The sequence below is a fragment of the Nipponia nippon genome, unplaced genomic scaffold (assembly GCF_047370975.1).
Source record: "Nipponia nippon isolate SJK-2023a ecotype South Korea unplaced genomic scaffold, ASM4737097v1 scaffold_32, whole genome shotgun sequence".
NCBI lineage: Eukaryota > Metazoa > Chordata > Aves > Pelecaniformes > Threskiornithidae > Nipponia > Nipponia nippon.
The window spans coordinates 978,583-993,907 of NW_028262350.1; the positions used below are offsets into that span (position 1 = coordinate 978,583).

Here is a 15,325-nt window from a genome sequence, read left to right on the forward strand (position 1 = left end):
TGCGTATCTTTTCTGTGCCATTTGTCTCGGTCTGCAACGTCGTTTCCACTGGTAAGCCTCTAAACTGGGACAGAAATAAGGGACACACTTTAGTTTCTCACCAGATCCAGTCTTAAATGTCTTGGGATTTGTCAAACACGTGAAAGAGCTAGAAACTTGCCGGGCCACACTGCAGAGCACTGCTAACTGTTAACACTCAGCAGTTAAATCATTCGGTCCCGAATGGTGCATTATTTGATGGTTTCCCCTAGAAGATGAAGAGGTGGAGAAGCAGTAGAGTTTGAACACACACAGCAAAAAGATACAAATCAACAGCAATTAGGAAGGTTAAAAGAAAGAAAAAAAATCCCAGCTAGCTTTCATGTGTCCAGCCTGTTCACATTCCGTGCTAGAATAACGCTGATCTGACTCGCTGCTGGCATTAATGAAGTTTGCACCTCTGGGTGAGCAATTTAATTTATCTCGGCAAGCCAAAGCTCATTATAACGGTCCGTAAATGCTATCAGATGAAAGCAGCATCCTTCAGCAATCTCGGGGATTAAAGCGAGGAGGCATTCAGCCGACAAGGCTTCTGCTGGAAAGACTGCAGTGGGAGCATGTGTGTCACAGGCTGGAGGCACGGTACCTCAGCTGCCGCGGCGGATTTGTGTGCCGAGAGAGGGATGGGGGCCCCTGTGACACTCGCTGCAGGTGAGCAGCCCCCTGCCCCCCCTCTCTCGGGACACCTCTCCGCAGGGTTCGTCAGGCCCGGCACCAGCTGGAGCGGCGCGGGGGCCTGGGGGCTCCACAGGTTGGCTGCGGACTGATCGCTCTCCGGGGGGAACGGGAGGCTCCTCGGAGGCGCAGGGGCTTGAGCACCGACGGCACACAAAGGGGGTCAGGGTGGGAGGAGGCAAATGGCCGATTCTCTGATTCTGTCCCCTTGGGCGTGGAAACCTCCTTGCCACGTACGTCCCCTCCCATGCCGGATCCGGCGACTTGAAATACAGCTTCCACCGCTGCGCTGGCCTCCCCTCGCCTTGCTCCGGGCGGGGGCAACGCAGCACGCACACGGCCGTTCCCATCGCACCCTTCCTGCCAGGGCTGCCGGCCACCGCTGTGCCGCGGCTGTTGGGGCGACGGAGCGAGCCCAGCTGGGTGCTCCCTGGAGAGGTGCTCGGCGGAGGTGGTTTTTCCAGCAGTAAGAGTGATCTCCACCACCTTCATGTTTGAAATCACTCGTCAAAATTAAATATTATCAGTTTTGCAATTATTTTCCTGTGGAGAGTGGTGGAGATGAGGAGGGCAGGGAATGAACAGAAATAAACCCTTGAAACCTCAGTCTCTTTTCCATTTGATTTCAAATGTGAATTGCAGATCCCAAACTCAAATTGGGGAAAAACAGTTTTCTTTATAAAGTCTTCCTTTAAGCAGACCCAAAACGGTGAGGCAGCATCCCACAGGCTGCGTGTGCCCGGGCAGGGCCGAGGCCGGCGGGACGGTCCCTGCCGCCGTCTGAGGGACCGGGCTTCCCCCGGGCTGCTCCGGCCCGGCCAGGCACAGGCAGGGTCTCGGGCTCCGCTGCCCGCTGCTGGGCCCTGCTGGGTTTCAGTACCACTCACTTTTCCTTGCAAAGCCGCTTACGTGCCCGGGGGGGACACAGGGGCCGAGGGGCAGCTGGCGCTGTCGGTGCGCAGCAGCACCAGGACTTGCTGGGAGCCGGGGCACTTGAGCAGCCGCGGAGCTTTCAGTGGTGCAGAGAAAACCGCCTCCCATTGCGATGCACACAGCGTGCTGCCCGGTCCTGCGCGTCGTAGGGTTACCTGGTCCCTTGAAGGCCACAGCGAGCACGCGGAGGGTAGGTTTGTGCACCTGCAGCGAGGTAAGACATGCTGACCAAATAATCAGCTTCTAATGGGTGCACAGCATGTGGATGTGCTAAGCCTGTAATTCTGGGGCTATGACTGTCAGGGAATTATTGATGCTGTGCTGGAAGGTTGATGTTAAAGAGAAGGATTCTCATTTCACAGGGTTTCTCCAAGAACCGCAGAAGAGAAGGCGCCTGCCTCCGGAGGAGGACGCGGTGGGATGCTGTTCTGTGCACACCTGGAAACCGGCCTCGCACCAGCCGTGCCCCCTGCTCGCCCTGCTTCCTCGGCCTCTGCTGTTTGGGTTTGTGCAGGGGAAGGTGCAGCAGCAGCCTCAGCCCGGCTCAGGCAGTGACACTGTGCTGGGAGGATTTCTTCAGCCTGCTGTCAGCGTGCGGAGCAAACTGACGCTCCCCGAGCAGCCGTTACCGCTTGACAGCCGCCTCCATTGTCGCTGGGATCAAAACAGCAGCGCAGGGAGCCGGGGCTGTGAGTGGCAGGTACGTCTGAGGGGCTGTGTCAGCTCTGCCACCCGCGGCTCTACCTGCCAAATCTAAACGTAATTTACTGTGATACGGGCACGGTGCCAGCCAGGAGGCACAGCATTCCAGGTACGTGTGATGCAGCTGGGAGATCTCCTCTGTGTCTGCCTCTGGGTGCATCCCAGCGCTCTGCAGACCCAGGTGAGGGAAAGGCAGAGTAGAGGCAGGAGGAATCTTTCTCTTGAGCTCCCAGCAAACCCAGGTAGATGGATTGAGGTCAACACTCGCTGTAGATCCAGGATGCCAAAATGTACAGCCCTGAAAACGTCACTTTGGGGCCTGGTGCCCCGTGGGGTCTGACTGCAGCCCCACAGCCCCTTCCAGAGCCAAGCCCCTGTGCTGGTCTGCAGCTGGGGGTGGCCTGGGAGCGGGTGGTCTCAGGGAGTGTGGGCAGCACCAGCAGAGCAGGAGCAGGGAGACGGCGGCACCCGGGCAGCGCCTGAGCGGGAGTGGGAAACCTCATCTTCGAGCGCATCAGAGACACCCCACGGCCAGGCAGTCAGCCTCCGGCCCCGCGCAGGGTCGCAGGCAGCCCCGCCGGGCGAGGGAAGGCTTTTGTGGGCCTGGGTGAGCCCTGGGGCCGAGGCCGAGCTCCCACAGGCAGCTGGCTGCTGACCAGCAAACCGCTGCCAGGCTCTCTTATCTCCCGCCTGCTCGTTGTTCGGGTGTCCTTGAGAGCAGAGAGGCACTGTTAGAGCCCTGTGAAAATAAAGGGAGGTGGGACAGCGAGGCGGGCAGGGCAGGCTGGCATGGCTCCCGCTGCGGGCACGTCTTCCTCGCCCTGCTGCCAGGGGCTCGGGGGCAGCAGCAGAAGGCTGCGGAAAAGCAGGCAGGGAGCTCGGGGTGAGGCGCAGGGCTGTTGGGAAGCTGAGCGTCTGGGTGAGGGATAATAAGAACAGTTTCCTCGGTGGCCTGTGCCTACCTCTGGCTGTAAGTCACAAGTCAGCACCATTCCGAAGGCGCCGGCGCCCGGCTGCGTGTGCAGCAACAGCCCACGGTTGGAGAGCTTGCTGAGAAACGGGGTGGAGGCGCGAGCACCGATTCCACTGGAAAAACTCATTGTTTTCCCTGGCTAACGCCTCCCCTTGCTAGCCCACGCCAGCGCCCCGTCCCGGGGAGCGGCAGCCGGCTGCCATGCTGTGCTGGGGATCGCGGATCCGCAAGCTCAGAGCGCGCCAGCTGCGAACGCCCGGCCGGAGCACGGGCACCGGCACCTCCCCGTCAGCTCCCCGCGAACGGCACCGCACCGACGCGCCAGAGCAGCGGCCGGCCAGAACCGCCCCTCTCAAAGCTGCAGCTTACGTACAGTGGAAAAACTACCACAGCAGAACACAAACTAAACTGGGTAAAGGAAGATTCACAGGGAAAACGTTACTAAACTGAGCTGATAAGGAAAGATTGACTCAGGAGCACAAGAGAAAGGCAAGAGCAGCCTGCCCAACCAGGCCGAGCTGCCACTACGCCAAACTACCTCTGTCTGATCTGCTTTAGAGCGGCATGCAGCGGGAGCGGTCTAGCAGAAGAGGAGTCTGATGCCCAAATCCCACTGCCTTCGTCTGCCGTTCTCTGAGCCTTTGGGAGTCGTCCCCTTATCTCCACTGTCTGTAGGGGCTCCCTCCTGGCCAGCGTGTTTCAGCCACCACAAGAGCCCTGACAACCGGGAAAATAAATCACTGAAAGGCCAAGTGCTAGGAAAGCTCCTAGAAGAGCAGTAGGAGACAGAGGGTTGTGCTTTGACTGCTTCTTCCTAATTTGGGGCGTGGGAGATGCCCAGGCATCAGGAAGGCACATCTGTATTTCTCAGAGCTGAGCAACAGCAAACAAAGGTGTAAGTCCCGGGTGGACTGTGGTCCTCTCATGCCCCTGGACATGAGCCTCCTCTCGTGCCTGCTGCAGCATCCAAACACCCATAAACGTGCCCCACGGCAGAGCCGGCTGCCGGGCAGCCTGCTCCCGGCCTCTGCCCTCCTGGCCGCTTTCCTGCCTTTGTGCGCGGCTTCCTGAGCAGCCCCAGTGCACCCGGCTTGCACGGCTCCGGCCGGCCCAGCCCGGAGCGCAGCCCCGCAGGGCAAGGCCACGCTCGGGCAGAGCTCCCGCTGGCCCCGGTCAGCAGACTGCGTGCGTGTGAAGAGCGGGACTGCTGTCGCCAACAAAGCCCCTGGAAATGCTGGGCTTTGCTGGTCCGCGGGCCGGCCAGAGCCGTACGTCAAACGCTGTCGGCGGTGCTGGGGGTGCCCTGCCCAACGCAGGCGTTGTGCTGGGTTTTGCTTGGCTTGGGGGTTCTGGGGCACTGGAGCCACACGGAGGCTTCCCCGGGACATGTTTTGATTTCCTTCCGGTGGTCTTTGCTTTCTTTTTGGGGGTGGATGTTTTTCTTTTTCAGGGGCTCTTTGACTTGTGTGCTTGAGCCGCCACCCTGCAATGGCTGCGGGTCGACAGGGACGAGGACGTGCTCATCAGACAGCGGCCAGGCGAGGCGTGGATCCGACCGCGCTCTTCACGCACAAACCTGCCCTGACTCAGCGGTCTCGATGGCCAGTGCCGAGCTCGGGAGTGGGACACTGATCCGAGCAGCGAATTCAGGGAGAGGGCTGCCGTCCGCGGGCAGATGCTTCACGAGCAGGAGCAGAGGCCGGATCCATCGATCCGCACCCCGCCGGATGTATTTGCCTTCAGCTGCAGGCGCGGGGCTCTCCTCCTGCCTCCTGTCTGTGAGCCTCATCGCCGCCGCACGCAGCCATTTCAGGGCCGCGAGCAGCGGCGTCCGCGGAGGCTGCCTGCGGGTGACATCAGTGGCGATATATCGCAGCGGTAGCGAGGCGAGGCGACAGCGCAGCGCAACGCCCGCTCCGCCGCCCGCAGGCAGGCGGCTCCCTCGCTTGAGAGGCACCGGGGGCCGGGGCAGCGCTCGCCAGCGAGCGCCCGGGCCGCGGCGGCTCCGCTCCGTGCCCGCCCCCGGCTCCGGCCCCGGAGCGGCCGGGGGGAGCGGCCCTGGGGCGGGGCGCGGCGGGGCCCCCCCCCGGACACGGGGCGGCGGAGCGGGAGCGGGGGCAGGACCGGGGGCAGCCCCGCCCCTCCCGCCGCTCCGGCCCGCCCCCGGGCCGCCCCCGGGCCGCGCCCCGCGCCCCGGCTTTTCCCCGCCCGCCGCCGCCCCGCGCCCGCAGCCGCTCCCGCCGCGCCGCTCCGCTCCGCTCCGCCATGTCCGCCGAGCCGGCCCCGGCCCCGGCCGCCGCCGCCCCCGCCCCCGAGCAGGCCCCCGGCCCCGAGCCGCCGGCGGGCGGCGGGGAGGCGGCCGAGCACCGGGCGCTGGTGCTGACGGGCTTCGGCGGCTACGAGAAGGTGAAGGTGCAGGCGCGGCGCGGCGGCGGCCCGCGGCCCGGCGAGGTCTCGGTGCTCGTCCGCGCCTGCGGCCTCAACTTCGCCGACCTGATGGCGCGGCAGGGGCTGTACGACCGCCTGCCGCCGCCGCCCGTCTGCCCCGGCATGGAGTGCGCCGGCACCGTCCGCGCCCTCGGCGACGGCGTCCGCGACCGGCAGGTGAGGGACGGCGCGGCCCGGCCCCGCCGCACTGCGGTGGCCCCGCCCCGCGGGAGCGGCCCCGCCGCCGGGCCCCGAGCCCCCGCCGCCCCCCGGCCCCGCTGCCGGGGCCCGCCGTCGGGGCGGGCGGCCCGGGGCCGCGGGGAAGCGCCCTTCGGGATCCGCCCGCGGCGGGCGGGCGGCGGACAAAGCCCCTTGACAAAGGGGCCGCGCTGGGCCGGGTGGGCAGGGCCTCCCTGCCCGCTCCCTGCCCGCGCCCCCGGCCCTGCCTGCCCCAGCCCCGCGGGGTGCTGAGCCGGCCCCGGGACGGCAGGAGCATCGCTGCCTGCCCGCCCGAAGGGCCGCAGCCCCCGGGGGCTGGAGTCGCGGGCAGCGGCTGGAAGCGGCCCTGTTCCCTGGGGACCGCCGCCTGTGTTGGCACGTACAAAATTTCCTCGTTAGTGGCGAGCGCTGGTAGGATGCTGGGCTTGAAGCATGACCGTGCTGTTTCTGAATGCGTTTGTGACTGACCTCTTAAACTACACGGATGTGGAAGGAAGCGGCTCCAGCTGCCGCCGAGCTGTCCAGAGCCGTCTGAGGGTGCTGAGGTGTGGCCGCAAGCGGGCTAGTTGCTCTTGGTGCTGGGCTTGTGGCCCGCGAGCCTCTGGCTGCTGCATTTCTAGCAACTGGGGGGGCAGAGGGGTCGGCTCTGCGTATCCCGGCCCTTTGGGCCTTAGGGCTGTTGCAGTTATGGTGCTTTAAGATGATTCTTGGGTGCACAGCTAGCAAAGCAAAGTGTCCCAAAAAGCACCCAGTGTGTCAGAGATGATTCCCTCCTCTCCAGGAAAACATCTCCGTTTCTTCACGTGTGAATGCCAAACCCACATGCCGAGGAGCCTTTCTGCTCCCTGCCTTGGCTCTGCCTCGTGTCTGCTTGCTGGTACGACTGCTTGGTGCTTTGCCGTCTCCTTCCCATTGCGCAGCGAGCAGATGTTTCTTGCCCAGTGGGATCAGAGCAGATCTAGGGGGATGCCTGAGACTTAGACCTGGGAGGTTTTCCTGAGGTTGGATGTGCTTTTTCCAGGGTTGATCCTGTTAAGCATTGCCGCAAGCCTCCTGCCCGTTGGCAGAATGATCCTTGCAAGGGGCAGCAGTAACATTTCACAGCCAGGCTCCTGCTCCCAGCTTGGGCAGGGAGGGCAGGACACGACCCCCCTCCCTCTTACCCGGTCGGGGGTCTGTTGGCTGGGGCAGCTGGCGCCCAGGCAGCACGCTGGGTGCAAGCCAGAGCCTGGGGCGCCTGCGGTCCCTCTGAGGCTCCTGGCGCGTGCCCAGGTCGGTGGCGAGAGGTGCTGCGCTGGGCTGCGGTTTGCCCGACGAGTGGAGCGCAGGCTGCGGGCTCCCGCCCAAGCCCAGGGTGCTGCAGTCCCTGCAGACCTCCGCACGGAGAGCGGCACAGTGTACGGCTCTGGCGTACGGAGCGCAAGGCTGTGATGACTGTGGTAGCCTGCGGCTTGTTTCGGACCACCTCGTCCTCTGTTTGATTTTAGGTTGGCGATAAGGTAATGGTCCTGGCTAGGTCAGGGCTCTGGCAAGAAGTGGTGAACGTGCCAGCCAGTCAGACCTTCCTGATGCCGGAGGGGATGAGCTTCGAGGAAGCGGCTGCTCTTCTTGTCAACTATATCACTGCCTACATGATCCTGTTTGACTTTGGGAACCTGAGACCCAACCAGAGCGTCCTCATCCACATGGCTGCAGGTAAATAGTTCTTGCCAGCCCGTGCTGAGGCTCTTGGCCTCAAGCATGCAGCTTCTGAATGGGTGGCACGGAGAGGGAGCGATCAGAACCGGGCTGCACTGACAAAACGTCGCCCGCCAGAGGTGCGGGCTTCACGCTGACCCAGGCGCCGGCAAATGCCGGACCCTTTCCCAGCAGCCGGAATCGGTCTCCCCCAGCTTTGCCCCAGGCAAAGCCGTTACGCCGTACCCTCCCGGCGCTGTGTGATCGGTACAAGCAGGGATAGTTTACCTATCCAGAGGCTTTTCTGACTACTGGGGCTGTTTGCTTCTAAGTCTTTCTCACTGCTGGTTTTCAGGTGGCGTGGGAACTGCTGCCATCCAGCTGTGCAAGACTGTAGAAAATGTCACCATTTTTGGTACAGCATCTGCCTCCAAGCATGAGTCACTCAAGGAGAGCGGAGTCGCTCACCCCATTGACTACAGAACGATGGATTACGCGGAGGAGGTCCGGAAAATCTCTCCCAAAGGTACCGTGTGGTGGAGAACTTCTACAGCTGTCCTGCGTTTCTTTCAAGTGCAAAGAAACTTCTAGTGACTTTCAATTCCCTCTAGGTGTTGACATTGTCCTGGACCCCCTGGGAGGATCCGATACGTCCAAAGGATTTAACCTGTTGAAGCCGATGGGCAAACTCATCACTTACGGTAAGCGTGAGCAGCGTGCCCAAACCCCAGCCCCTGCGTAGGAGGGACCGTGCGATGGCAGGGCGGGCGCGGATCTGCACGGGGATGCTCCGCGCTGCTCCGCGCCTGGACGCACAGCCATGAGGGAGCATCGCTGTTGCTGACTGCTGCGTGTGTTGTAGTTCTGTTATTTCACGAAGGTCTTTAGGGTGCTTCGCCTGGGTGAGGCACTGAGGGGAGTGAGGTTTGTGCCTTTTCCCGAGAGCTGTGCTCACAGGCTCCCAGGCTTTTCCATCCTGTGGCAAGATTGCTGCTCGAGTATGAGCCAGTGCCTGCAGGGGAAGCTGGAATGTCCTCACGGAGGAACACTGGCACAGCTGCTTTGTCCAGGCTGACTTAATGCACAGCACTAATAGAGCCTTGCTTTTCTTCTAGAGGATGTGTGGGTGATGAGGTTTGAGGCTACTGAATACTTATCTCTCCATTCCCCAGCCCCGAAACACTGTGATTTTGTCCCGTAGACAAAGCCCTCACACAACGCCCCGTGGGATTCCAGGCGCTTGCAGCAGCGTGCTGCTTCTGTTGTCCCAGCCGCTGCAGCGGGTGGCTGCCCTGAAGAAGCCTGGCTGTAGGAGAAGGGGAGTGCTGTCCTGCCGGCCTGGCGGGATGCGACCTGTAACCCTCTCTTGCCTCTGCCAGCACTCCAGTCTAGCTGCACTGCCGCTGCCCTCCCGAGAGAGGAGTTGTTCTATATTTTTGCAATATGTGGGTGCTAATAATCCAAATTATGCGTATCTTGAGGCCGAGGCAGGTACCAGTTTCCATTGAAGGTCAACTGGGCAGATCCTGATGCGATCCAGTTCTCGCCTCTGTCCTCCATCGCCGTGTGAGCGGCTGTTACCCTGCGTGCTGTCTGAGCCGTTCCGTGGGATGCCCGCTGCCTCTCGTGTTGTGTTGATTCCAGCTCACCTGTGGCTTGCCTTCCTTTCAGGGGTAGCAAACTTGCTCACTGGGCAGAAGAAGAACCTCATGGCTATGGCTAAAACCTGGTGGAACCAGTTCAGCATCAATGCCTTGCAGCTCCTACACCATAACAAGGCTGTGTGTGGCTACCACCTTGGATATATGGACGAAGAATTTGAGCTTGTCGGAGGTGTTGTAGCCAAGCTGGTTAACCTGTACAGTCAAGGCAAAATCAAGCCCAAAATAGACTCTGTATGGCCCTTTGATCAGGTGAGTCTGAGCTAACATATAGGCTGGCAGCACCCAGAAATTACTGGGCGATTGTTTTCTGCTCAGTGAGCTCTGGATCTGCGTGAGCACCTTGTTCACGGGGGCTGAGCTGTTGCAAATGTTTAGTAACCATCTGCTCTCAGGCATTCAGTGCCCTTTTCCTTTTAAGACATTAAGGGGGAGTAAAGCAGCTGGGCTTTTCTGCTCCAGCGCACAGAGCTGGGCGATGGCAGACGGCGTCCCTGCGGAATAGGGCGGGTGCTCAGCTGTGCTCCATGGGCAGCAGCAGCCCCTGGAGGGGCTGGGTTGTGCATCAGACTGGAGATTGCCTCGAGTCTGCGCCCCGTAATTAAGCAGACGGCTGGGAGGGTTGCTGCTGCCCTTCCACGAGTGAAAAACAGCCCCGGCAGTGAAGCAGAATGAGGATGCTGGAAGGGAGCGGCAGGTTTTTCAGCAGCTCTGCTGTGCTCGGAGTTGTTGCATCGATGTGTCCAGGCAGTCAGGGTTTTCCCTTGGAAATCCTTTGCTGGGGTAGGACTGATTGCAGCGGAGCAAAGGACTTGGTTGTGATCAGTTGGTGTTAGTACCTGAGAACTAGTCTGAGGCAAATGCTTGAGGAAAACTCAGTTGATTCCAGGCCTGGCCCAGGTGCTGTTTTACTTAAAAATAATAATAATAAAAGCCTGTGCATGTGTTGTTCTGTGGTTGCATAGATGGCAGAAGTGTTGTCCTTCTGGCTGTTAGCTGGGTTTCTGCAGTGCTCCCCTCTGTCTGGAAGGGAAGCTGTGGTGACACACGCTTCGTTCTTCCATGATTTGCGTAGCAGAGCATCCTTGGGTATGTTACAGTTGGTCTGTGTGAATTCTGGAGGACGGTTTCCTACAGGCAGGCTGGGGTAGCTGCCCAGCTCCGTCCAAAACGCATCTGCGCGGAGGCACCCGAATGCTGGGCAGTTGCTTGGGCTGCCGGGAAGCTGCCTCCTGGGTGGCCCTCGGGCAAGTCTGGGTGGACCGCGGGGCCCGGGAAGGGCACGACCGCGCTGCGTGGGGGGCGTGGGTCTCACGAGACTCCCGTTGCTTCCAGGTGGCGGATGCCATGAGGCAGATGCAGGAGAAGAAGAATGTTGGAAAGGTCATCCTGGTTCCTGAGGCACCCAAGGAAGAAGCCAAAAAAGAAGAGAACTAAGGAGAAGAGATGTGTGCAGATTGTGAATTCATGGTTTAACTCCCTGATCTTTGGGACCTGGAAATGGACAGATCAGTAGCTTCCATCTTCACCAGTACAAGAACATCGTGGTTAACGTTCAGATGAGGTTTGCATGCTCTCGTTGTGACTGACCCTTTGCCAGATAGGCCTCCTGCCCTAGCTCTCCGTTTTGAAGCCTGTTTATTTCGTACACTTTTCTAATCACTTGTTTCTCTACTGAATTTCCAAACTAACCTTATTTTTCTCTGGCAGTGCAGCTGAAGCTCCAGGCAGTGGGTGATTAGCAACTGGGTAGCCTGTCGCTGTAAAGTCGAGATGTAACATACTGTAGGAACTGCCAAATATCTCCAACAGAAACCGAGCCCTGCTGAAGCATTTGCGCTGTCGCCTTTTGAGGAGCCCGTTCAGCAGGAGAACGGGCCGGGCTTAGGCCGTTCCCTCAGCAGCCAGAGGAGAAGCACGGCTGGCCTAGTTCAGTCCCAGCACGGGCTCCTCTGCTGTTTGCACTCACCACGCTCTCTCCCCTCTGCTTCCGTAGGCCCCTAACACCAGTCAGATAGCAACAGGTCACCTTGTCTTTGCCTTGCAAATAACCATCCTGGCGTTTTGGAGTCTAATGGCATATTGCGTTTAATTTCCAGTCACTTCTCTGTGCGGTCGGCAAATAACCTGGCAGGCTGGGCTGTGTCTGAATACAGAAGAGAAGTTTCAGTTGGGGAACTCGATCTTGTCCATTTTCTGATTCCAAACTATAGGGAGATCTAAACTGTGTCTGACTTTTAGAGACCATAAGGACTCAACTGTGTCTCAAATGACTGGAACAATTGATGTTGGCTCCGTGCTTTATTCATGTTGGGCTCCAAGTTGGTATTGTTAAGGCTAAACTTCACCCTCGTGTTTGTATTTCCAAGGGCTGCGGTGTTGAATCGGACTTCAGCAAGGTGGGAACAAAATAAACCCCTGTCAATGCTCGCTCTGTGCTGTGCCCTGCACGCTGGAGAGGTGTCGCAGTTTGGGAAGCAGCTTGCAAGAACCAGGGCTGTAAGCCTGCTTCCCAGGAGCCTGGGCTGGCTCTTTCTGTGGCTCGCCACTCAGCAAAGCTATCGCCAAGTTACCGGTGTAGGTGGTAAACTGCCCAGCTCTGCGTCAAGCCTCTCTGCCCAGGCATCACGAGCAGTTTAAGCTGTGCTTTTCATTCTCTTCTAGCTAGCGCGTTAGGTGTCCACTCCAACCAGCTCTTGCCTCGTGCTTCAGTGCCGCAGTAGGGCTTGACTCTTCCTCCCCTGCAACTGCAAGTCTTGGGCCCCTTGGGCCCCTTCCAGCACCGAGGCTTTAGGAGTGGCCGGGGGTGCTCCTCCCAGACCAGAACGCAGTTTCTGTTCCTCTTTTCTTTCTTCCGTGCATTTGGAAACGTAGCCGGGCAGAGACCCAAGCCTGGTTCTGTGAGCACTTGACGTCCTGGCCGGTGCCCCCCTCCCTGCCGGACCCTGCTTTCAGCCCCCAGTGACTGGGGTGCTGTTCGTGCTTCCTTTGAGGCTTTGTCATGGGTCGTAGGTGCTGCGAGCTTTTAGGCTTCGTTTTGGATTTGAAAAGGTAAATCTGAGGGCGCCAAGAGCAGCTGCCCACCATGGAGGAGCTCGGGCTCCAGAAGCAAAACCTTGCTACAAGGAGTCCCACTTACCCGAGCCCCGAGGAGGGAAGGCGCCTGCTGGGCGAAGCCCCTCCGCTGCTGGAGAGCAGCCCCGCTCTGCCCAGGGCTGGGGTGCCTGCGCAGGAGCGTGGCTTCGTCCTCGGCCAGCGCTGGCCTCCAGCGGGGCTCCCGTCTGCCAGCGCAGCTTGCATTTCAGGTGCTTGGGCTCCGTCCCTCGTTCTGCCGCCTTGTAGAAATGCGGAGGCGCAGCCTCTCGGGGACTCGCCCTGGCTAACTTTCAGTATTAAACCGACCCCGTTCCCTACGACCTCAGAGGAGGGCTGGAGCCCCGTCACAGGCCCTCGTAGGTCCATCTCTCGCACTTGATACGTGAACTTGGTAAACATGGTCCGATGAAACTTGCAAGCACAACTTTTAACCTTGCTGAATCCAAAATCTTGCTGCTTCTCCTTTCAACCTGCCCTCTCGTGCTAGTTTAGATTAAATCCAACAGTGTCTAATGCTGCTTTACCAGGTCTGACAACAGAAGGACTGTCTAAATTGCTGAAATGGGAAGTCTGGACCTGTTCCTCCGAGAAACTGGAGTTCACCTTGATGAAAGAGCAGCGTGCTCAAACGGCACGCAACCCTGCCCGTCTTCAGGCTCTGCACACTTGTAAAGGGGAAAACTAGCAAATTGTGTTCCGCAGTAACATCCTCTCCTTGCTTTGCTCTCGGCTAAGCGTGAGTGCCTTACTTGGCTGGCCTCGGATCAGGCAGCGTAGCGAGGCTCTCGCGGTCCGTCCCTCCCGATGCAGCGTGGAGGAGGGCCGCGGGAGTCCGGCAGCTCCCCGTAGCACGCCTCCGACGTGCTGCCTCGCGGGACGCCACAGAACACAGTATCTCAGTGCCTTCTTCTGCATGCCTGTGAGGACTAGGAAGTCACTGGAGCCTTTTCCATTCTGGCCTTTCAAAGTATTGCCAAAAACCTGTTACGACTCTTGCTAGCTCTGTTTCGTGAACGCTGGTGATGTAGTCTGACTTACCGTGACTAAGACGCTCCCCTTCCGTGCATTACAGCCTTTCCAGGGCCGTCCTGGTGGTGCTGTGCTCCCCACCCCAAAGAGCTGTTGCAGAGCCCCGGTCTCCCCCAGGGCAGCGGTTTGGCTCCGGCCGGTCCTCGAGCGAGGCGTTATCGGCTGCCCCAGCCTTGGCTTTCTGCAAACAATCCCGGCTCTCTTCGGGCAGCCGCTCGTGTATCTTCTACCTACAAATTCCTGAAGCCCTTATCGGGGCGGGAGCGCTAAGCGGTCGCTGTCTGGTAGAGTTTAGCACCGACTGTTTTATGTCCCCTGGTAGCAACAATGTTTTCTACAGAAAGACCAAGAGTAAATGTAACCTTGCTCTTCACTGCCACACTGATCAATGCTCTGCCCTAGGTGGTTGTGGTTAGTTGTGTTTTGGGTTTTTTTACTTCTTTTTTTTATGGACAAACATTTTATGGGCCAATAAGTATAGAACCTATGTAAAACAACTTCAAGTGTCTTAACTCAATAAAGTTAACCAGCAGGTTTGTATACTAAGGACCAAAGCAAAAAACAAAAACCCTAGGATAAAAGTAATTCCAGTCAATGTTGCTTAACTGTTTAGGGCAAAGTTGTGCCGTTGAGGAAACGGGAGATTCCTGTGCTTCAATGGCCTGGGCCGTGCCAGCTATCAGAAGTGCAATTTGATGTTTGTCTTACTGATTGTCTGACCCAAAGGTTGTGCCGTGAGGAGTCCAAGCGGGAAGCGCGAGTAAGGCGTCGGGGAGCGGGGGAGCGGCGTCCCCGGCCCTGCCCGCTGCCGCGGGGCTGCTCCGCGCGGGGGCCTCTGCCGGTGCCGCTCCGCTGTCGTTACTGCAGTCACCTTCCCAGACTGGGACTGCTGGTCTTGGACAACATGCGACTCCTTTGCTATCACCAGGCAGCTTTTGTCACGGTTTTGGCTCTGGTTTCTCTCCAGCTCGCTTGTGTTGCACAACTGCAGAAGGGGAAGGGCGCAGCAGCAGCCTCGGCTTGCGCAGAGGAGCATGGTCCCTGCCGAGTACGTTGAGACGGGGGAAGGAGTTTAGCTGTACATTTCCTTTTGGACACCCGCATTAAACTATAGAATTGATTGACCAGGGAGAAGTAAGAAGCATTGTGGGCCTCGGGCTTTAACTGGTGCAGGATCCTGGCCCGCTTACAGCTGCTATCATAGGTGTAAAACCACTCGTGTTGCCTAATGAAGTCTGGTGTGCTAAGCCCTGGTGATGGCAAAGTGTGACTGGCGAGTAGGACATGAGCGCGATGTGAGATGCGTTAGACTCTGAGCCTCTTACAACATACGGTCTGGTCTGTACTGTCTGAGTCGTGTTGATTTGCAGATATGTGATATGAGTGGTGCTCATCCTACAGACACATGGAAAATCTTTGTTTAAAAACTATATTCCGCTTTGTGCGTGTAACCAAGTTGGACAGAAAGCAAGTGTGCCAATGCTGTTTACATGACTATAATGTGTAATGCTCCTCTGTCTAATGTTACCATATGCCTTATGTGTTTCAAATGTTAATTAAAAGCATAACAAAACCCTCAGAGGTATGCTGCTCAGTCTTCTGTTGGAATGAACCCTCTGCCCCCCACTTTTATCGCTTCTCTCGGCAGTCAGCAGGTGGGCACATTCAGTTTACAAATGCGAACTCTCCCAGGGTGAGAAGATGCCTCTGCTCTCAAGGACAACTGTTAGCCGCTGCCTCGAGCGGTGCAGTGATCATCTAACGTCCTGTTCTGGAGGGCAGCTAGGGTGATTTTTGTTTGCAAAGCCCTTCGCTGGCCTCTGCACTTCACTCCGTGTCCGGGTGTCTCTGTAGCCAGCTGAGACTGAAATGGGTGCCTGGGGTGATGGTTAGA

General features: G+C 58.9%; 1 protein-coding gene across 1 annotated transcript; it reads left to right on the plus strand.

Annotated features, from left to right (window-relative positions):
• Nucleotides 1-5,552: 5,552 nt before the first annotated feature.
• Nucleotides 5,553-15,010, plus strand: VAT1 (vesicle amine transport 1). The gene is made up of 6 exons (XM_087770536.1): nt 5,553-5,926; nt 7,456-7,663; nt 8,001-8,171; nt 8,257-8,346; nt 9,317-9,558; nt 10,642-15,010. The coding sequence occupies exons 1-6, from the start codon at nt 5,588-5,590 to the stop codon at nt 10,741-10,743; spliced, it is 1,152 nt and encodes a 383-aa protein (XP_087626662.1). The 5' UTR covers nt 5,553-5,587; the 3' UTR covers nt 10,744-15,010.
• Nucleotides 15,011-15,325: the final 315 nt, after the last annotated feature.

Excerpts from the sequence above, each read along its gene's own strand:
- VAT1 (XM_087770536.1), top strand. The coding sequence starts at position 5,588 with ATGTCCGCCGAGCCGGCCCCGGCCCCGGCCGCCGCCGCCCCCGCCCCC. Across the intron at positions 7,664-8,000 it reads CCTCATCCACATGGCTGCAG|GTGGCGTGGGAACTGCTGCC; the intron begins GTAAATAGTTCT and ends GCTGGTTTTCAG. Across the intron at positions 8,347-9,316 it reads GGGCAAACTCATCACTTACG|GGGTAGCAAACTTGCTCACT; the intron begins GTAAGCGTGAGC and ends CCTTCCTTTCAG.